This window comes from Sebastes umbrosus, chromosome 19, assembly GCF_015220745.1.
Source record: "Sebastes umbrosus isolate fSebUmb1 chromosome 19, fSebUmb1.pri, whole genome shotgun sequence".
Classification (NCBI taxonomy): Eukaryota; Metazoa; Chordata; class Actinopteri; order Perciformes; family Sebastidae; genus Sebastes; species Sebastes umbrosus.
Window position 1 is genome coordinate 6,004,477 of NC_051287.1, and position 22,530 is coordinate 6,027,006.

The 22,530-nt window shown below is 37.7% G+C and overlaps 2 protein-coding genes across 2 annotated transcripts; both read right to left on the reverse strand.

Moving 5' to 3' along the window:
• Positions 1 to 392: 392 nt before the first annotated feature.
• ccdc82 (coiled-coil domain containing 82) lies at positions 393 to 6,991 on the reverse strand. Its single transcript, XM_037752893.1, has 2 exons — positions 6,076 to 6,991; positions 393 to 4,755 (listed from the first exon to the last, which is right to left on the reverse strand). Exons 1-2 carry the CDS (start codon positions 6,661 to 6,663, stop codon positions 4,531 to 4,533), a joined length of 813 nt encoding a protein of 270 aa, XP_037608821.1. The 5' UTR covers positions 6,664 to 6,991; the 3' UTR covers positions 393 to 4,530.
• A 1,900-nt stretch (positions 6,992 to 8,891) lies between these two features.
• Positions 8,892 to 21,261, reverse strand: wdr91 (WD repeat domain 91). The gene is made up of 18 exons (XM_037753187.1): positions 20,986 to 21,261; positions 19,541 to 19,677; positions 19,247 to 19,426; positions 18,953 to 19,160; positions 18,694 to 18,776; positions 17,781 to 17,890; positions 14,473 to 14,644; positions 13,978 to 14,190; positions 13,494 to 13,687; positions 13,261 to 13,315; positions 12,728 to 12,823; positions 12,499 to 12,593; positions 12,176 to 12,329; positions 10,795 to 10,903; positions 10,305 to 10,417; positions 9,956 to 10,063; positions 9,647 to 9,736; positions 8,892 to 9,233 (listed from the first exon to the last, which is right to left on the reverse strand). Exons 2-18 carry the CDS (start codon positions 19,661 to 19,663, stop codon positions 9,069 to 9,071), a joined length of 2,268 nt encoding a protein of 755 aa, XP_037609115.1. The 5' UTR covers positions 19,664 to 19,677; positions 20,986 to 21,261; the 3' UTR covers positions 8,892 to 9,068.
• Positions 21,262 to 22,530: the final 1,269 nt, after the last annotated feature.

Here is a 22,530-nt window from a genome sequence, read left to right on the forward strand (position 1 = left end):
TCAACCCAAGCGGTCAGGCAGGTGGCCTCCCATCTAGAGCCCGGTTCAGTTTGAGGTTTCCTCCTGTTAAAGGGGAGCTTTTCCTTGCAGCCGTAGCCCGAATGTTTTCTCATGAGGGAATGCTTGGTCTCTGTAAATAAAGAATATTAATTAGAGTCCTGAAATGTGTCATGAGAAAACTCCTGTTGTGATTTGGTGCTATATTAACACTTGACATATCAACATACGGTACACTGGCACCAGCAGTGTCTGTGCAGTGCTGTTAATATTTCTAGATATTTATGCTGTATTGTTATTACATTATGTAGAGGTGTGTTGCTCTTTAAGCAAACTAGCACTAGCAAACATAAAGGAAGTGTGAATATGCAAACTGGAAGAAATACACATGTAAATACCAAAATATTTTTTAATTTCAACAATTTTTCTGAAAGCAAAAAAGTGCAAAGGTACTAATATTTTTGGCTGCGACTGTATGCAATCCCTGTATGGAGGCTCTGTCAAAGCATCATGGGAGATGTAGTTGTGAAAGTCAACCAAATGTTGTCATATCTTTGTTAAAATGAGGTGTTCAGATGTTACTGTCCTGAGGCTTCAGCACTCAGTTTATCATTCACATATAAAAATAAAAGAGCAATATTTTACAGCTAGGGCAGGCTGATTCATGGGAAATGTAGTTCTATATACTACGAAAGTTAAGATGTGACTTTCCAACACAAAACTTGTTGGTCAAAAGAAGAAACTTTATTAATAAAAGAGGTGTTTTCAACAGGGCAGGGTTGGTCTGAAGAGCTTTATACAGCAATGAAAGACCATGACAACTATGACGCGTGTGCGTTTATCATCACTATTCTGTTTAATATAGAGAGTCCAGTGGAAGAGCGACAAGCATAAAAAGCCCCAAACTCTTAAACCCTTTGTAGGTTCAGTTTGAACAGCTGCAGACTGTAAACTGGACATAAAAAAAACATTCTTTACAGCTCAGTTTCTCATCAGCTGGCAGCTTATTTGCAGTTGTCAAAGCTCAGAAATCTGCAAAACAGGCTTAGCTTATGATAAGGGAGGTCTTTTTTTCCAATCTATATGACTGCACTTAAACGCACCATTACAGAAGAAGGAAGGAAAGAGTGAAGAAAGGGAGGAAAGAGGGGAAGGCAACAAGGAATGAAGGGAATATATTTAAAAGAGCAAACTTCTGATTAAGGACATTATTTGTCCAATTTATACATTAGCACATGAATGTAGCACTGAAACAGAATTTAGAGAGAGATAAGTAAATAGAAAAAGTACAAAGAAAGTTTGTAGGAGGGCAGCCCAAATGAACTCTATATACAGGAAACACTGTGTTGCTTCTCCTGTTATATTTATATGTTAAAATGTACTTAAATGAACTGCTTTCAGCAAGTGCAAAAAGCATCTGCCTTTAGGAGAAAATGTCTCTGATATGTACGAAAAATGTTTGTTTCTTGTAGTCTAAATCCTATTTTTTATAGTTCTGTCCATCTTTCCTGTCAGCTATGATAACATTTTACTGGAACAATTCAGCGACGCCGATAAAAGTTTTGGAGTCTGAGAGGTTAGTTAAAGAAGTACCTCCATACTCTTTTCTTTCAGCTATTTTTATGTTGTTGTTCTTTTGCAATAAACACACCGTCTTTGGTAGTTTTCAGCGCAGTCAGCTGCATCTCACAGTCTTCACTCACTTAATAGGAACTGACTCAGGTGTCATCATAAGACCTGTGTGAACACCAGACCAAAACCATCAACTGGGAAGGAGTCAAAGGTCATAAGTCAGTGGACGTTCAATCACATCCAACGCCAGAGACCGTCTTTGAACAGTGACCAAAGGTCATGCAATAACAACTAAACCAGCTCGTTTCGTTCAAGAGTGTGAGATGCAGTTGAAATCTATGGATAAAGCTAGTAGGTGGACCTTTAAGCTTGAAATTTTCTGTGCTCACTGTCTAGGATTCAAACAAACAACCATTGCCTGCAATAAATTATTATTCTCATTATCAATTCATCTGTAAATTAATCTTTCAATTCATTATTTTTGCTATAAAATGTGTGAAAATGTCAATGACACTTTTCCAAGTCCAAGGTGATGTCTTCAAATGTCTTATTTTTGTCCAACCAACAGTCCAAAAACCCAAAGTTTACAATAATATAAAACAGGGAAAAGCAGCAAATCCTCTCAACGGAGGAGCTGCAATCAGACAGCGGCTGCTAAGTCAAATATACTCGTAACTGAAGGGATGGACAAAACTACCAAACATTTACAGATATTTCTGCAAACATTGCCTTTAAACTGAAACAAATAAAAGGCTACTGTACAATAAAATATACAGTTTGTAAGTTTGTGGCTGAAATCATTCAGTCTAAATCCCCTGTTGACAGCAGCAATGAGCCCGTCAGACAGTGGTTTCATCACAAATTAAAAAAAAAAAAAAAGTCTGCTTTTCAATAACAGAGTGTGATTTTATCTTTTTTTTTTTTTTTTTTAACTAAAAAATAAATAAAATAGAAGGAAAGTGTAACAGAGAAGAATCTGAGCACTGTCAGTTGGGTATGTTGAATATCTCTGAATACAGCAGTACCCAGAAGCCTCAGCAGCCGATGTCTATCTAGACCTGTGAAATCAGAGTTTTATCATATTCAGAGTGCTTTCTCACCGCAGTCACACACTAAACAACAAGAACTCGAAGCTTTGTCACTGGATGTTTCCTCTAGCGATGCTCTCTGGGACTCGTATTTGACTTATCTCCTAGAATTGTCACAGACACAAGTTGCCTTTGCCTTTTTACAATAAAGGAAGGAACATTTCTTCAGCTCAGTGTCTTCAGTATTTGCACTGATATTTCAGCCGGGTGAGATCATACTTGCCAACCAGGAGACCTCAAAAAAAGGGAGAAAACCAGACTTTGTTTCCTGCATTCTGGAGACATTTAAAGACTGAAAATAACAAAATATTAAGTACACTGCAATAATCACCCCTCTGGTGTGAACTTGTGTGAATCTCTGATAAAAACTTATAAACTAATAAAAACTGAAACTAATCCTTTCAGACACAATGCGACAACAGCACCACTGCGCTCTGTAACATGTTGTTTCCAATGGCTTGTGCCACACCACGGTGGCTTATCGCTGCGTTGAGCAAAGCCCAACAACACAAGCATCTTCTCTACCGCGAAACAACGTAGCTGTATTGTCATCCTGGTGGAAACAGAAGGGTTTATATACACGCTGTACAGCGCCAGAAACAGGTTAAGATAACAACAAGGCAAAAAAGGTTTGTCATAACTCAGAAGTGTGACCCCGGGAGGAAAGCGGGAGAGGGCGATGAAAAACGGGAGTCTCCTTGGAAAATCGGGAGGGTTGGCAAGTATGGGTGAGATTCACGTCCCCACAGTCTGTCAACTGACACTGACGAAGCCCCGTCCTCTGAGCTGCTGTACCGTCCTCCAGCAGAAACACAAGATACACTAAAAACTTAAAGCCTCTGCAGCAGCGTCTCTGCTCAGATCAACACTGAAGCTGCAGCATCAAAAAGTGTCTGCCACTCTTATTTTAGCATCATCTGCCAATTCTGAGTGGTATGTTGATCACTGGTATGCTGCTGCTGATCTACTGGCGTATGTCTGTTATAAATCACTCGTTTGAGTCAATTCTTGTCCTTAATTTCAACTCAAGATCCACTTACTTGTGGAGCTTTTTAGCCACATCCGCCAACTTGTTTGTTGTTGTTTTCATGGTCTCGAAAACCACGATATAAAATTGAAAGCTCAGTAAGTGGACCCGAGTTCAAATTATTTTGTCACATGTGACTGATGTCCCCTGAGTGATTAAAAAAAGCAATAATATTAGAATAAAATAAAAACTATGGATATTTGACATAATGCACTGGCATCTAGTTAGCATAAATGGTAAAATCGCTGCCAACTGCTGCTAGTTATTGTCAAAAACAACAGGCTACATTCACTATGCTAGCCGTATGGGGATAATACGTAGCTGCGGCTAGCCCCATTAGCTTATACCACATTCACATTATCACCAACTTTACACAATACCTGCCGGTGTTAAATTGCACCTGTCTGTGTAAAATGGGATCAACAACTGGGATAAGTGACTTTGGGATAAATTAAACAGACTTGACGTGACATAGGTCAGCAGATCAGCAGGGGTAGACCACTAAGAATTAGCATATGACACCGAAGAGGAGTGCCACTTCTCTCAGCATCACTCTAAAGCTGTGTCCTAATTCAGGCTCCACTTCCTCCACAAAATACATGTCATAATGCGTCAGCGAGGCTCTCCAAATCATCTGCACATCTTTTTGTTGCGTGTCACCAAATGTCTGTTTCTATAGCAACAAGATATGACAGTGAAAACCTTGTCAGTTCTTAGCGTTCTCCACTTTAGATGCTGCAGGAGAAAGGAGAAAACTGTACAAACTAACTGTTATGAGTCAGACGATTTAAGTATTTAAGTTCTTCACATTCAAACTCCTTCTCTGTTCTCCATCACAGAGTGGATCTACTTCTTTCCCTTCTTTCCCTTCTTCTCCTCCTCCTCCTCCTCCTCCTCTTCTTCTTCTTCTTCTTCTGTCTCCTCTTCTGTGTCTTTCTCCTCCTCTTTGTCTCCTCCATCAGCCTTTGCAGCCTGTTTACTGTTGCCATTTTCTCCTGCGCCTCCATCATTATCACCACCGACGGCCTCATCATCATCACCTTCTTTGGACTCTTCCTCATCGCCCGAATCCTGAAAATACAAACACCGCAAGAAAATGTGTTCTTTGTTTAGATTATCAAACAGACTGGCAGCAAACAGATCATAGATCTTTGTTTCTGGCTGCCAGCGTTAGCTAGCACGCTAGCGAGCCTTCAATTTCCCAGGATCGTGCTTGGTGGCAGACAGAATTGCATAGGGAAAGCAAGGCTTATGGGAAACCAATCAATGCACATTATATAACATAAAAAGAACATGTTTTCTTGTGGTGGCTTTTCTAAACTGAGATGTGATTAAAGTTACTATATTCTGTTATGATCAAGGAGTTGATGAGCAGATGGCATTAGCAAGTGTAGCGCATTAGCTAGTTGAAAAGTGTTCCACCCAAGCCCCCAGGAAGAGCACCGGTCGTTGATGCCAATTTTTGTAGTGGCCAAACGGTGGTACTACAACTTCCAAATTTGTCACGGGATGCCGTTGGGCCCAAAAATACTTTTTCCCATAGACTTACATTGGGAAAGAGACCTCTGTAACTCAGCAAATTGTTTTTTTAGGTGAATCAAGTTCCCAGTAAAAACACTTTAATAGCCCTTATTTAAATCATTGGTTCTTTAAAGTTGTAAAATGCACTAATAGCCGAATCCAGAGTTACAAAGGTCCCATATTATGCTCATTTTCAGGTTCATACTTGTATTTTGTGTTTCTACTAGAACATGTTTACATGCTTTAATGTTAAAAAAAAAACTTTATTTTCCTCATACTGTCTGTCTGAATATACCTGTATTCACCGCCTGTCTGAAACGCTCCGTTTTAGCGCATTTTGACAGAATTGCAACAGAATTGCGTCTCAGGTCCCATATTATAAAAAAGTGAGATTTTCATGTTTTTTTTTATTATAAACAGGGATTAAGTCCATATATAAATAAGTCCTTGTATAATATAACAAGCTGTCAGGATTTCTGCCAATTCGTGATGTCACGAATCTACAATATTTAAACCCGTGACACAATTTTAAACGTAAACATTCTAAATGGGTCCCAGTTTATTTCCTGGTTGCAGTGTATGTGAATGTCATCAGCTGACAGGAAGTAAACATGGACCCAAGCTGTTGCCTAGCAACGCAATTCCATTGCCATTCCGTTGAAATGCGCTAAAACGGAGCGTTTCTGACAGAGCGTGAATACAGGTATATTCAGACAGACATTATGAGAAAAATAATATGTTGTTTGAACATTAAGAATGAAAACATGTTCTAGTAGAAACACAAAATACAAACATGAACCTGAAAATGAGCATGATATGGGACCTTTAAGTGTAAAGTTAAGGGACTGTGTGTGAGGTGGGTTACTGTACCTGCTTCAGGCGGTTCCATCTCCGGCTGGGTACCCGGGCCTTCATCCTCTTTGACAGCGCCAGCAGCTTGTTGTGTCTCTGCCTCTTCTTCAGCTTCTCCGCCTCGTCGACCTTCTTCTTCTCCGCATGATCCGAGTCCGACTCGTCCCGCGGCTGCAGCCTGCTCCTCTTCTTCTGATGCACCTTCCTCTTCACCTCCTTGCTCCTCTTCTTCTTCTTCTTCTTCTCCTCCTCCTCATCATCAGTGCTGTCCTCCTCTCCGGAACTGGAGGACGAGGAGCTGCTGTTGTCTCCTCCCAGGAACGAGCGCTTTCTGCGGGTGACTGAGCGGCTGTGGTCGCTGGAAGTCGCCCCGGAGTCGTCGTCTCCGCTCCGGCCTCCTCGCTCCTCCTGCTCGCTGTCCTCCTCCTCCCGGGAGCTCTGGTAGTCGGACTCGGATCCGTTGGAGGAGGAGGAGGAGGAGGTGAAGGAGCCTTCGTCACTGTCGTCCAGGATGGAGTTGGGCAGGCCGATCTGCCTCTTCTTGTTTGCGTCCACTTTGGTTTTCCGCATCGAGGCGAACATCTTCCGCTTGTACAAGCTCTCCATGATGGCAGACCAGTGACATTAAACAGAAACCCGAGAGAGAGACGCGGACCTGGGGGTGAAGATAGCTAGCTTCTGACCGTTATTACAACAACCACAGCATGGTGTTCATGTTAATAACTCAACACTTCACCTCTGTGCAGATTTATATTGGATTATTTACGGAAACGGTCTGCCTGTAAGTGTTTCAAATACGGATTTAGGAGGTAAGAGAGGCTCGTTTCGTAGCTGTTTTCTTCTCAGTGTAGCTAGCTGTGTGTTATTGTTGTGGCTCCCTCTTCGTCTTATTCGCTGGAAGAAATTACAGCACAGACTGTTAAAGCGCCTCCTGTGGAGTAGAGAAGGAGAAGAAGAAGAAGAATTATAAAAAGAATAAAAAGAAGAATTATAAAAATAGTAAAAAGAAGAATTATGAAAATAAGAATTATAAAAATAATAAAAATAAGAATTATAAAAAGAATAAAAAGAAGAATTATAATACAAATAATAATAAGAAGAATTATAAAAATAATAAAAAGAAGAATTATAAAAAGAATAAAAAGAAGAATTATAAAAATAGTAAAAAGAAGAATTATGAAAATAAGAATTATAAAAAGAAGAAGAATTATAATACAAATAATAATAATAAGAATTATAAAAATAATAAAAAGAAGAAGAATTATAAAAAGAATAAAAAGAAGAATTATAAAAATAGTAAAAAGAAGAATTATGAAAATAAGAATTATAAAAAGAATAAAAAGAAGAAGAATTATAATACAAATAATAATAATAAGAATTATAAAAATAATAAAAAGAAGAAGAATTATAAAAAGAATAAAAAGAAGAATTATAAAAATAGTAAAAAGAAGAATTATGAAAATAAGAATTATAAAAAGAATAAAAAGAAGAATTATAATACAAATTATAATAATAAGAATTATAAAAATAATAAAAAGAAGAATTATAAAAAGAATAAAAAGAAGAAGAATTATAATACAAATGATAATAATAAGAATTATAAAAATAATAAAAAGAAGAAGAATTATAAAAAGAATAAAAAGAAGAATTATAAAAATAATAAAAAGAAGAATTATAAAAAGAATAAAAAGAAGAAGAATTATAATACAAATAATAATAATAAGAATTATAAAAATAATAAAAAGAAGAATTATAAAAAGAATAAAAAGGAGAAGAATTATAATACAAATAATAATAATAAGAATTATAAAAAATAATAAAAAGAAGAAGAATTATAAAAAATAATTTACAAGTGAAATATGAATCCATCAATAAATATTTCAAATTAAAAAGGGTTTTACAAAAACTATATTTCATTTGTAAATTCTTCTTTTTATTGCCCATTAAAATGACAATTAATGAATTACTTTGTAATTTATTCCATTTATCAATGGATTAATAAATCAATTTGTAAACAAATTTATGAAAAGGTCCCACATCGTGCTCATTTTCAGGTTCATACTTGTATTTTGTGTTTCTACTAGAACATGTTTACATGCTGTAATGTTAAAAAAAAAATTTATTTTCCTCATACGTTTCGTTTTAGTGCATTTCAACGGAATTGCGTTGCTAGGCAACAGTTTGGGTCCATGTTTACTTCCTGTCAGCTGATGTTATTTACATACATTGGAACAGGAAATAAACTGGGACACATTTAGAATGTTTATGTTAAAAACCGTGTAATGGTCTAAATATTGTATATTTGTGACATCACAAATGGACAGAAATCCTAACAGCTTGTTTCAAACGCACAATTTCTGAATACGGGCTGGGGTGTTTCTCCGTATCTTGAGCGTTTTGATAGTTTAACAGTATTTTTATTGCACTTAAACCTGCTTTATAATGTAAAAGACATGCAAATCTCACTTTTTACAATATGGGATCTTTAATGCCTATTTTTATTGTACAATTAGTTATTAGTCAATTAAATGCTGTATTACTATTTTTCGTCACTCTTGTGGTCCTCCATAGTTGGAGACCAAACCAAAGCTAAAAGGAGGGTGAATATTGGACTTACATTGATCAGGTGGCCAGAAGCACAACTCCAATATGATGATGACATTGCTCTGCTTAATGTGGAATTAGGCAGCTGCTTGCAAACATGTTAGCAACAACTTAATAAGGTGATAATACGTCAGGGCTGTGAGTCTGTCAGACCGTTGTGGAGTTCCTCTGCCCCCATAGAGGCCTAGAAAAATCAACGAATGCAGCCGTAAGAAAGAAACCAGCTCTCAGATTGAACTTTCAGTGGGATTTTAATGTTAATATGAATTTATAACAGGTTGGTGAGTTTTTACTGTTTGTATCACATGATGAAACAATGACATAGGCTACTGTATTCATCAGAATCTGAATTAATCTCCATCACTGATGATAAATTCTGATGACCTCCGACCCTATCAGGTCATCAGTCAGGACTTCTGTGCCAGGAGCGTGCTCAGTTTAATCTTCCCGTCCATGGAGGCGGTCAGGCAGGTGCCGCAGTCCACCGCCGAGCACCAATCAACCGTCACCACCGGTGCTTTGTGCCCGCCCAGCGACAGCACGCTCTCCAGAGCCGGCTCCCCGTTGGTCTGCTGGAAGACGGGGAGGTGAAACATGTTAGAAAATCAAATTATAAAACATAGTTTAAACAAAAATATTCATTATAAACCAGCAAGGGTAAACAAAACAAAAAAAGTGTGAAAATATTCACGTTGTTTTAACCAGTAAAAACTTCACAATTACTAATTTAATTTCTTATTTTAAAAAAAAGCTGAAAGAAAATCAAAATGCATAAAAAATAATACAAAATATACACAACATATATACAAACTTTAAAGAGCATTTCAAGAAGGTTGCGATATAAATACAAAAATATTCAAGAAAATGTAAAGTTTGACCAGAACAGCTGAGCGTGGATGAGAGGTGCACATATGATGATGAATTTCCCTTGAGTCGGGATAAATACATTTTTGCATTTAATCTTATCTTATGAAGGTGTATTTACTCTGTATATTTGTCCTCCATTGCTGGAACAGGTCAGGATGTGTTGGCCTTCAGAGTCGAAGGCAAAGAGTCGACCTCGAGGAACCTGAACCTGAACAAGAGTTCACTCACAAATTTAGAAATCAACGTTTACATTCATTTTATTTGATCTATTTCATTCTTTTAACTTGGATTTATTTTCCTGTGACCTAATTAATTATGCCTGTGATGTCATCCTGGTTCTCTAAATGCTTTAGTAAAAGAGAAGTAAATGACACACATAAATAATATATACTGCAGATAAACCTGTTTCCATGGTAACACTACTTACCTGTCTGTATCCGCTGTACCCTGACAGGACGAAGGGCCCGGTGGCGTCCTGAGGTAAAGCCTGCTCTGACTGCTTCACCCCACACCGATGGATGTTCCACTGGATGAACTGAACACATACACAGATTCATTCATTAATATAAAATAATATAATATAATATAATATAATATAATATTATATTATATAATATAATATAATATTATATTATATTAATTGAATGAATATAATATAATATAATATAATAGCAACATTAAAACATGTTTTGAAAAGTCCAAGATTTAAAATACATTTTTTTTTATCTATAGACAGTCTATAACCATGATGGGTTTTCAACAAAATAAACACACACCTTGCCATCTTCCCCGATGCTGAAGACTGTGTTTTCGTCATAGCTGAACTCCACACTGTAAACTTCTCCGTCGTGAGCTCTCCAGCTCATAGCGCTCTCATACCGCTGCATATCTACAGCAGAGAATTCAGTTATACTGTTAGATTCATATGGAAATGTTACAGAAATTACTCAAAAATAAAAAATAAAAAGTAGAACTATGCTTTCACACAGCAACTTATCGTCACTACACATCAATATACTGTATTGTACAATATGCTGTTTAATGGGCAGAGCTGGTTCAGTAAGATATTAAAATGCTCAGGACTGATTTAATAGTCTTTGCTGAGAAGAAAGAATCAGATAATAAGAAAAATATTTCGAAAGATGTCACTTGGAGCTCTTATCTGTCATTATCTCTGAGAGTTTACACTGTAAGTGAGCAGAAATAGTTAACAAAGGAATCTACAATGAAAATAAATGATTAGTTGTGTCCCTGATAAACACCTACCAAACAGTCTGATGACTCCGTCAGCAGCTCCGGTCACCAGCAGGTTTCCATTGTGGTTGAAGGCTGTGCAGTTAATGGCTACTGGTTCAGGTTCTAGAGAGAACTGGAGCTGAGAGACACACAGAACACTGATTACACTACAGCCACATTACATACACTAAATCTAATGCTAAACATGCAGTTGCTAACACTACAATTACCATGATAACATTAGTGTACACATTAAGTTATTAGTGTTACCGTATCATTTTTATCAGGTTAGTGTGCATAAACATTACATGCTAAACATTAGCATGGTTCAGCTGTAAGCAGAGCTTATTGTTACATATTCAATGTTAGCATATTAACATAATAGCGGTAAGTGTAGTGGCAAAACTTCAGTTCTGATTTTTGTTTCAGTTAGGCCACTTCTTAATATGTACAGTAGAAAAGTGCCTGACTCATATCCGTGAGCGATCGTCTTCTGGTGCCTTCACACAACCTTTACAGCCTGGAATGTCGTGTACACAATATGCTTGGTGTTCAAGTGGTTAACTTGTGAGCAATGGCCTAAACCTAAAGAAGTTGTAGTTTTATTGCCAAAACCTAAAGAAGTTGTAGTTTTATTTACTAAACCTAAAGAAGTTGTCTTTTTGTTGCCTAAACCCAAAGAAGTTGAAGTTTTGCTGCCCAAACCTAAAGAAGTTGTAGTTTTATTGCCTAAACCTAAAGAAGTTGTAGTGTTGTTGCCTAAACCTAAATAAGTTGTAGTTTTGTTGCCTAAACCTAAATAAGTTGTAGTTTTGTTGCCTAAACCTAAAGAAGTTGTAGTGTTGTTGCCTAAACCTAAAGAAGTTGTAGTTTTGTTGCCTAAACCTAAATAAGTTGTAGTTTTGTTGCCTAAACCTAAATAACTTGTAGTTTTATTGCCTAAACCGAAAGAAGTTGTAGTTTTATAGCCTAAACCTGAAGAAGTTGTAGTTTTATAGCCTAAACCTAAAGAAGTTGTAGTTTTATAGCCTAAACCTGAAGAAGTTGTAGTTTTATAGCCTAAACCTAAAGAAGTTGTAGTTTTATAGCCTAAACCTGAAGAAGTTGTAGTTTTATAGCCTAAACCTAAAGAAGTTGTAGTTTTATAGCCTAAACCTGAAGAAGTTGTAGTTTTGTTGCCTAAACTTAAAAAAGCTTTTTGTTTGTGTTCAAAATGTGACGTTACATTCAGTTTTACATGTTAGAACGTGTTGCTTTTAAGTTTCACTTTCACTTTTACAACGTAGTAGGCCTAGTAGGCCCCTAATGACCCACATCTATGGTGCTTATAGCAACTGATAACGCCTATTTAATGGCCTGACCAAAGTCGAATCGGGTGCAATAACTGTTACTGAACTAGCTGTTTAATTACCTGCTGTTTGACAGTCTTGGTGTCCCAGAGCAGCAGCTTTCCAGACACCGGTATAGGAAGTCGTGATCCAGGTTCGCCATTTCCAGATCGACTAAGAGCTGCCGCTGTACAGACAAACGACGAACCGCTGGGACTGCAGGCTAAAGACAAGATACTGAGAGCCAGAGGAGGGACATATTATTATCAGAATTTGTACTTCAACAACAAACATTATTCATTGCTCTGTGACAAAATGCAAAACTTAAGCATGTAGTTTTTACCCAAAACAAAAAAAAGTGTAAAAAACCTGTAACACAGTACAGTGGACAGACAAGCAGGATTACCGCGGATGAGTTTCATCGATGTTCATCTCATAAAGATTCTTCTTGGCGTCCGTATCGTACAGCCGCACTGTGCCAACACCGCTGCCTAGTAACAACTGACCACACACAGAGAGCAGTTTATTGATGACTGAATGTAATCATTTATCAGGTTAAAGTATAAATAGAAACCTGATTAATGCTGTTAATGACACTAAACTCAGTAAACGTGCAGTCTGTGTGTTGCTCTTACCAGTCGGTCTGGTTTGGTGGCCCACTCCAGAGACAGCAGAGGAGACTTGGACATAATGGTAGCTTTGGTCTGCATGATGGGGTTGAATGACCACACCTGAGGGAGAGGAGGATGAAGGCCTTATTATGTGTTTCAATTAGTTATGTACGGTAATATGCATGTTGTTGTTTTTTATTTTCTATGTTCGTAAAACCTACGACAACTCATTCTCATATGTAATGTTCCTCCTATATAATATTAATTTAGCCCCTATGGACATATCGTCATCTGTACAAACCTCTCCTGTATAATACTCTTATACAGCATTTTTTATACAATATTTCATCAGTATGCAACTTATACTTAACTCTTATTCATCAGAATATACCTTATCTACAATCTGTATAGATGTATATACACCACAAATATCCTCATTTGCATATATTGTCTTAATCAGCACTGCTTTGATGCAAAACTGCATTTCGTTGTACTTGTACTATGTGCAACGACAATAAAGTTGAATCTAATCTAAAAGACAAATTATGCAAATTCACCTTGATGACTCCGTCTACGTCCAAACTGGCAACCCGGCGACCGGAACAGTCAACCCTGGAAAACAGAGGAAGGAGAAATGGATGACAGAGAGAATGATGTTTTCGGTTTTATCTTTTATGTGACTTTAAAAGTCGGTCAAGTCCACCTGTGATTAAAATCTATGACTTTGTTCAGAAACCAAGCAGGCTCATGACCAGTTAAACCAAACTGGGGAAGTGTGTTGAAGGCTGACCTGCAGTGCATGATGGAGGAGTGGTGTTCTGCGTACTCCTCCTGGCTGAGTTTGATGAAAGGCTGTTCCACTGAAAGACCTCCTCCTTCTTCTCCTGCTCCGCAGTTCTTGCTGTTCGAGCAGGAGGCGGGAGGTTCGCTGGAGGTCTCGGCAAGAAGCTCCGTCTCTCCCGCCTCCCCTTTCTTCTCTGGTGTCTGAAGATAATACATGGAAGGCTATTGTCAGTATAGTCTGGCAACCTGTCCTGAGCTTCAGCAATAACGTTCTATTTCTCTGATTCACTGCCTTGTTCTCACTAACTCCGCTCCCTCTCTTCATTCACTCTATAGCTCGCTCTCTCGAGCCGACGAGGAGGAGGGGCCAACTTTGAATGTTTACAAACAGCAACCAACAGCTACTACATATTATACATTTAATAAAAACTGACTGAACAAGGAAACCAGATGTTGTAAAAATGTACCAAACTGCTGTGACCTTCAGGTACCTGCGGTGGTGGTTTGGAGAAAAGCTCCTTCCTGTCTTTCTCATGGTCCTGGATTCTCTTGTGTCTGGGATATGTTGGCTGGTTTGTAGGTTGGTTTGTTGACTGGTTTGTCGAGTGGTTTGTCGACTGGGAGCTCGCGGGTTCACTGGTTGATGCCTGGCTGGACACTGGCTTCACCTCCTTGGCTTGGACTGCCTCTTTTGACTTTGCAGGCTATAAAACATAAATTCATTTTAGATATAGAAGATGATCTCAGGTTAGAATTATATCAGTCACTCACAATGTTGAGGACCTTCAATATGGCTGCCAGAGGTTACAGCTATAACATAACATCTGTGAAGCTCCCTACAGGTCTCTGAAGAGATTTCTAAAGCCTGATAAGGGCGCACACCCGTTGAGGACAAAGCGGTGTGGCGTTGGCGATGGTGTGATAGACCGAAACGCCTGTCAAACAAGAGAATCATCTCCAAACTTTTAAACACCTTCTCCTCTTACCGGATTGGTCGATAGGTCTTTCCTGCCCACCGCTACCTGGCTTGGCGAGGACCCAGAGCTGAACTGAGCGGGTTTCCCCGGAGTGCGTCTGGCCTGCGGCAGGAATGTAGAGAAGAAGTTTCTGGAAGGAGTGGTGGTGGTGCTGACAGGGCGCTGGCTCGACACCAAGTCTCTGGGGGTGAACAAAGCAAAGCAGATGCGATTTTACGTCGGTGGGGAGAAAGGCGATGATGACAAAGCAATCACGTATTAACAGTTGTTTTTAGCCACCGTAGCGGCCCTGGGAATGACAATGTCTGTCAGTGCACCACCATGAAATATTGTCTAGACATTCATGGTTCAGTTTGTTTTTCTTAACAATGAACATTAAAGAACTGCTAGGCTAGCTGTAGGCTCTTGGTCTTATTGCAGCCTAATCAGCGGACGCCAACAGTACAAACTGTGAAATGCATTCAGCCAAGTACTGTAACACATGGGACCTCATGTTGTTGGGCTGTCTTGTTTCTTTTTATCTTGTTTAATAGAAGCTGGTGTCCAGTTCAATGTCTTAATTCAGGATGTTCCTAACAACTATTTTCCCTGATGTTTAAACGGAAGTTTAAAATAGTCTACTAGGCTTTGGTAAGAAAATACTCAGAAATTCTGAAAAGTCCAAATTGATCACAATTTAATCCATAAGGTTAAACATTGTGTATAAGAGCCATCTGAAATTATTAATCACATTTTTCAATAACCAAATCATATTTTCAATGCGATCAGACCTCGATCGATTGATGTAATCATTTCCAAAATTCACAATATGTTTTAAATAGAACAAAATATTCTCACATTCACACCAAGCCGGTATCAAACCTGCGGCCCTCTTGCTGTGAGGCGACAGTGCTAACCACTGCACCATTGTACATATCTAGTGTAAAAAATTGGATATTTGTTGACCATACCTTTTTTTGGTTACTGCTGCAGAAAGAAACTAGGATTAACGCCTTACGGTTTTATGCCTCCACCAACCAGTCAATTTACATCCATGTCGGTCCTAAATATCATCACTTCATCATTTTATCCTGTCAGACATTTACGTGAAATTGTCATAAGTAGCATATGAATTCTTAAGTTGTGTCAGGTCGCAGTGACCTTTGATCACCAAATTCTAATCAGTTCATCCTAAAGTCCAAGTGGATGTTTGTGCTGGTTGTAATGAAATTCCTTCCAGGCGTTCCTGAGATATCAGAATCACGAGAATGGGACAGATGTGAGGTCACAGTGACCTTTGACCACCAAAATCGAATCCGTTCATTCTTGAGTCCAAGAGGACTTTTATGCCAAATTTGAAGGAATTCCCTCCAGGCGTTCCGAAAAATATCGCTTTCACAAGAACGGTACAAGCAAACGGACGGACGGACAACCCGAAAAATGCCTGTGCGGAGGCATAAAAATAATATGTGTTTGTGAAATGATGTTATGTTTTACTGTATATTAAAGTGTCTTATTAGTAGTACTCATTTTATATATTCTACAGTCCTCTGTCAGCGTGTGATAAACCAGAAACAACAATTCATCAGGTGAATTGTTTATTTGGCAACAGCAACTGCATCACAGCATACAGTGTAAAACAGCACACGCTTTTTAAATAGATATTTTATGTCAATAAACAAAATAATTCAGCAGTTATCTCTGCATTAAAGTACCTTAAAATTCTTCTAAAAGTGACTCTGGGATAAAGAAAAATACGAAGCTTCTGAACGACCAAAAAAAAAATAAAAAATGTCCTCACATTCCTCCATCTTCATCACTTCTCATAACACTGATGTTTCTAGGGAAGATTATTAACGCCAAAAACGTTCTACTTTATCCTCAGAGTTCAGAGGTGAATCTCACAACTCAAATCATACCTTCAACTTTCAGTAGCATTAGCAAAGAACTTTAGAGCCTTTCATTTAGCAGGAGGTCGGACATGTTATGTTCTAAAATTCAGCAAAGAGCTCTATTCTAAATAATCAACATATTAGACTTCATAGTGAAACTTTTATAATAAATTAGCAGTAAAACAAAAGCAGTCAGTCAATGCACTGAGGTAAAATTGAACAACAAGCTAGCATGCTAAAGTGCCAACACCAGAAACATTTCATGTGTCTGTCCCGTGTTTGGTGGAACGAAATAAATAAAAAAAACACATCAGGGTGAAAAACACAAAGCTGCGATGGACGGAAAGACCTTTTAGAGAGAAGATAGAAGACGGCTGCCGTCTGTAACAACACGTAACACAGTTTTCGTTTTTCCATTTAAAGGGTAACTCTGACAGTGCTTGTTCTTGCGTAGTTTTAGTGTAGCTTAGTGTTATTTTAAAGATTTTCAATGTCATGGCTGAATATTTAGATGATTGAACCAATTTCAAATATTTTTGTCCCCATTAATCACTTAGACACAAAAACATGGGAAAATAGGGTCTAGGTTGAAAAATACGGAAGTTACCCTCGAAGTGCTTAAACTGAATAAAAGTAGAACTTAGTTTATGCCTGGTGATCTAGTATCTTTAAGAAGTTTCCAGAGATTTGGGTCCAATAAATAACTTCCGTTAGAAGTAGGGCTGTCAATCGATTCAAATATTTAAACGCAAATTAATTGCACTTTTTACATCTGTTTAAATGTACCTTAAAGGGAGATTTGTCAAGTATTTAATACTCTTATCCACATGGAAGTTGGTAAATATGCTGCTTTATGCAAATGTATGTATATATTTATTATTGGAAATCAATTAACATAACACATTTTGTCCAGAAACCCTCACAGGTACTGCATTTAGCATTAAAAAAATGGCAAACTCAAGCCCAACATGGCATGTCTGTAAAGGGGAGACTCGTGGGTACCCATAGAAACCATTTTCATTCACATATCTTGAGGTCAGAGGTCAAGGGACCCCTTTGAAAATGGCCATGCCAGTTTTTCCTCGCCGACCTTTAGCGTAAGTTTGGAGCGTTATTTAACCTCCTTCGCGACGAGCTAGTATGACATGGTTGGTACCAATGGATTCCTTAGGTTTTCTAGTTTCATATGATATGAGTATCTTCACTTTGGCTGTAAAACTGAGCCCGCTACAGCCTCAAAATCGCAAGTTGCATTAAAGAAATAAGTGGCGTTAAAACGAATTTGCGTTAACGCGTTACTATGGCGTTAACTTTGACAGCCCCATTTAAAAGCATTATGTTGACTGTCTTTTAAATCAGCACAACGAACATTAAATAAACAGACAGAATGGCAGCCATCTTAGTTGTAGCCAGTCATCAATAAAGACAGAGATGTTAGTGTCTCACAGCTCAGTGTCTCCCAGACGGTCCATGTTCTGGACGTACACCGGCAGCTTGTGGTGGACCATCTCGTCTACCTCTCTCTGGTCCCGACTCTCCGTCTGCAGGGCAAACAGCTGGAAGAGATACGACAAGACAGACTAGTCAGATACTACAACGAGACATATGATACCTCAATACCATTTAGCCAAACGTCAGCATGAGACTGATGAGAAAAAAACTATTCACATGTTGCATCAATGAAAAAAAACAATGCCTGCACTGATTCCAAATCACAAAATATAAACAGACAACATTCATCCAGTCAAAATGTTCAACAGTGATTACCACAGCCGTACTGTATATATACACCAATAGGCTGACAGGCTCTATGATGACAGATGCGGTTAACCATCCAACCCGCCCAGGGTGATAAACATCTCAAAGAAATTAACAATTCAAGAAGGTATAACAAAAAGTACAAGTACAAATGCAATACAAAATATCACTAATTACAGTTCTGAGCAAGAAGGGAAAACTTGAAATGTTGTGCAAAAGCATCTTTAAAATGCATATACAGTATAATAAAAAAAAAAGTCAATGAAGAAAAGTTATACCTTCAAGAAATCTGAACCCAGATCAAATAAATTATAAATATATATATATATATATATATATATATATATATATGTATATATTATAAATAAATATACATATATATATATATATATATATGTGCTATTTCAGCACATAATTATCAAATAATGTTTATAATAAAGTAATTTTCGATACATTTTGAGGTAAATATTGGGGTAATTTGGCAGTAATTCCAAAGAAATATCAAATAGGTTACTTGCTAATTATCACCTAATTACCATGAAGTTTGCGGACCTGTAAAATGAAGTGTTACCAAACATTGTTTTAATCATTTTATTCTCACCAGCTGGCGGAGCTGTTCGTTCTCTTCTGTCACGCTCATCATCTTCTGGACTTCGGCATCAAAACTCAACAGGACTGGCTGGGGTGAGAACAAGTTAAGGACTGGAAACCAGCAAATCCAGAGTTTAAATGGCACACAGTGGACACAGTGGATCAGTGTGGCGCCTTTCAGAGTTTCCGACATGCATTACAACATCTTCATTGTTAAATTTAATGCAGCTAAAAACATTAAACTGCAAACTTCTTCAGCTGAAGGATATGCATACACTGGAAGAGGACCGACAGGAAGTTGTGCAGTGAAACCAGGAAGGTGTCGGACCACTGGCGGGAGAAGTACGGAGAGAAGGCGGGGTTCTGCTCGGGCGTGGGGATGAACGGCAGGATAAACCAATCACGCCACTCGACCTGACTCTGCAGCTCTAACGCCTGCTTCTGGAAAAACTCCTGAGTCCTCTCCAGGTTTCCTTTCTAGGAAAACAAAAGGACGAAGGCATGGTTGTACAAGAGAGATTTTTTAACTGTTCGTACTTGATTCCTCTACTACAGGATGTTACCTGGATGGTGTTGATGACGTAGTATCTGTACAGGCTGGTTCTCAGCTTGTTGACTGTTGATCTGTAAACATCCTCCAGTCTGCAGAACAGACGTCTGTCCAGGTAAAGCCAGTACTCCTTTAGACCAAACAAGTCAAAGCTGTGGACAAACTGCTGCAGCTGATCGATGATCTTATCCACCTGCAAACAGAAGATGTTTTAGAACCTAAAATTACACATCCATTTCTTAGGTTAGGGAAAAGAACCAAATACTTCATACAAAAACAGATCCATCCATATGCCCATCAGTCCTACCCTGAAGCCTTTCTCCTTGTCGGCTTTGACCTCGGTGTCCAGGTGTTTCAGAGTGCTGGTGAAGCCGCGGTAGATCAGATACTCTCTCACATGCTCGTCTGTCCTCTCTACTGCTGACCCCATGGTGACCTCTGATCCTGCCAGGTACAATGTACAATACAGTTAATACAATACGATCAGAAAAAAAACCTCATCTGTTTGGTCTTCTGTTATCATTCAGTTAAACTGTTCTGACCATATAAATGTCTGTGATGTTGCATTATATTTTAATGCTTCTTTATTTTTGTCATGAGCAAGGTCTGAAACTAGCACCCGCCACCCGCCAAATGCGGGTAAGTCGTTGGCTCGAGTTTGATAAGCAGGCTAATGATCAAATATTGCTGCCAGCCAGCAGGTGGAGTTAATGAAGACGGGATAAATCACACACAAGACAACTTCAAATGCTAACTTTGTGGGATCTTTTATTGTCTTCCCCATTTATATGTAGTCTTTAAAATAAAAGTAAATAAGAGCTTGGTTTTCAGTTTACCAAAACAAACAGGTATTGTTCGAATTTAGGTTTATCTTTGTACTATTTCAGTACCAACACGTCACAAACACGGTAGGTATTTGGCACAAATACGGTAGTTTTAAAGGTCCCATATTGTAAAAAGTGTGATTATCATGTCTTTTATGTTATAAAGCAGGTTTAAGTGCTATATAAATACTGTTAAACTATCAAAACGCTCAATATACGGAGAAATACACACAGCCTGTATTCAGAAATTGTGCGTTTGAAACAAGCCGTCAGGATTTCTGTCCATTTGTGATGTCACAAATATACAATATCTAGACCATTACACGGTTTTAAACGTAAACATACTAAATGTGTCCCAGTTTGTTTCCTGTTGCAGTGTATGTGAATAACATCAGCTGACAGGAAGTAAACATGGACCCAAACTGTTGCCTAGCAACGCAATTCCATTGCAGTTCCGTTGAAATAAACTAAAACGGAGCGTTTCAGACAGGAGGGTGAATACAGGTATATTCAGACAGAGAGAATGAGGAAAATAAAGTGTTTTTTTAACATTACAGCATGTAAACATGTTCTAGTAGAAATACAAAATACAAGTAAGAACCTGAAAATGAGCATGATATGGGACCTTTAAAACATTATCTTCTTCAAAAAACAAAAATTCTAGTAAAATGATGAGTTTGTGTGTGTTAACCTATCAAACTTACCAAACTTCACTTTACAAAGGAGACTAAATATGTGTGTCTCAGGGGGGTTAACATTGAAGTATGCATGAAACTGCTCTAACTTTGTTAAAAGCGATTTTAAGTCATATTTTTGTTATATTTTGACGAATTTTAATAATATTTGGAAGGTTTCATATATGCCGAATCAACATACGTATTGCCTTTATACAAGAAATGCCTTCAGTTGTGTCTTAATGTTTACGTACCTCGTTTTATAATGAAGATTAGCTTCACTTAGCAGGTTTTATAATGGAGTTTGGTTCCTTTCTGCAGCACAAACAGCAACGTAACGTTATACCGCCGTTAAACCTCCTTCAACCCGCAGAAAACAAACACCAAACGTTATTTAGATCCAAGTAGCAGCTGGAGCATCTGCTTCTCCGTCATATTCTGAATGCAATAAGATCGAATAAGATGTGAACATGTTTACACAACAACAGCAAAGAGGAAACTCTCTTCCTGTTGTAGTTTGTCACCTGACGGGATCACGTGATGAGGTCATGTGACGTAGACAGCTGGTGGTGAAGCCAGAGCGCCCTCAGGAGGACAACATGGACAACATGCTTCAGGAGGACAACATGTCAAACATGCTTCAGGAGGACAACATGTCCAACATGTCCAACATGCCTCTGGAGGACAACATGTCCAACATGTCCAACATGCCTCTGGAGGACAACATGTCCAACATTTCCAACATGCCTCAGGAGGACAACATGTCCAGTCCAAGGATCAAGGATCATGGATAGTTTTTATTGTCATTCCAGACACATGCTTTATATAAATGCATGTTTTTTTTTTATCTGTGGAAGATGTGACTCAAACATAAATAATGTTATTAAACTTTTTAAATGTAAAAGACTAAAGCCTACCTGTTCTCTGCACTGACTATTAGAAGAGCCTCTCATTAACTAACAGGGCTGGAATGGACATTCAAGTCAGCATTATATACAGTATATATATATATATAATATATATATATATATATTATATATATATATATATATACGTATGTGTGTGTATATATATATATATAAAGTATATATATGTAATAAAATATATTATATATAATATACTATATATAGTATATATATATTCTATAATTATAATTATAGATATAATTATATTATAATTAATTATATAATATAATATATATACTATATTATCTATATATATATATATATATATTCTGTAATTATAATTATAAATAGAATTATAAATAAATATATAATTCTGTATATATATATATATATATATATGTATATATATATATAGAATTGATTAGTACTTGAGTAAATGTACTTAGTTACATACACCACTGGTACTGGTGAGAGTTATGAAGCTGAATTGAAGAAAGAATTGTGACATCACCTCACAGTTAGCACTAAATTACAGTCAAATCAAATGGAATAATCCAATAATGTGATCAAGCTCATGTTTGATTAGCAGACTAATGATCAAATATTGCTGTCAGCAGCAGGTGGAGTTAAAGAAGACTTGTGATAATATAATAATCATTTCATGCAGACTACAGTACTGTGAGAAGCATAAATTAAGTTGAAATGTACATTTTTTCGCTGCTCTATTCATCTCCCCTCTCAGGCTGCAGTCGGGACTGGAGCTCCACTGTGGACTCACCTCACAAACTGACTGAAATCTCGCAGGAACAAATGGTGGAGGTCTCATTAAATAAATTGCAAATATATGCATTTACTTTTGTTATCCAGCATCATTATTTGCATATTTTAATAATC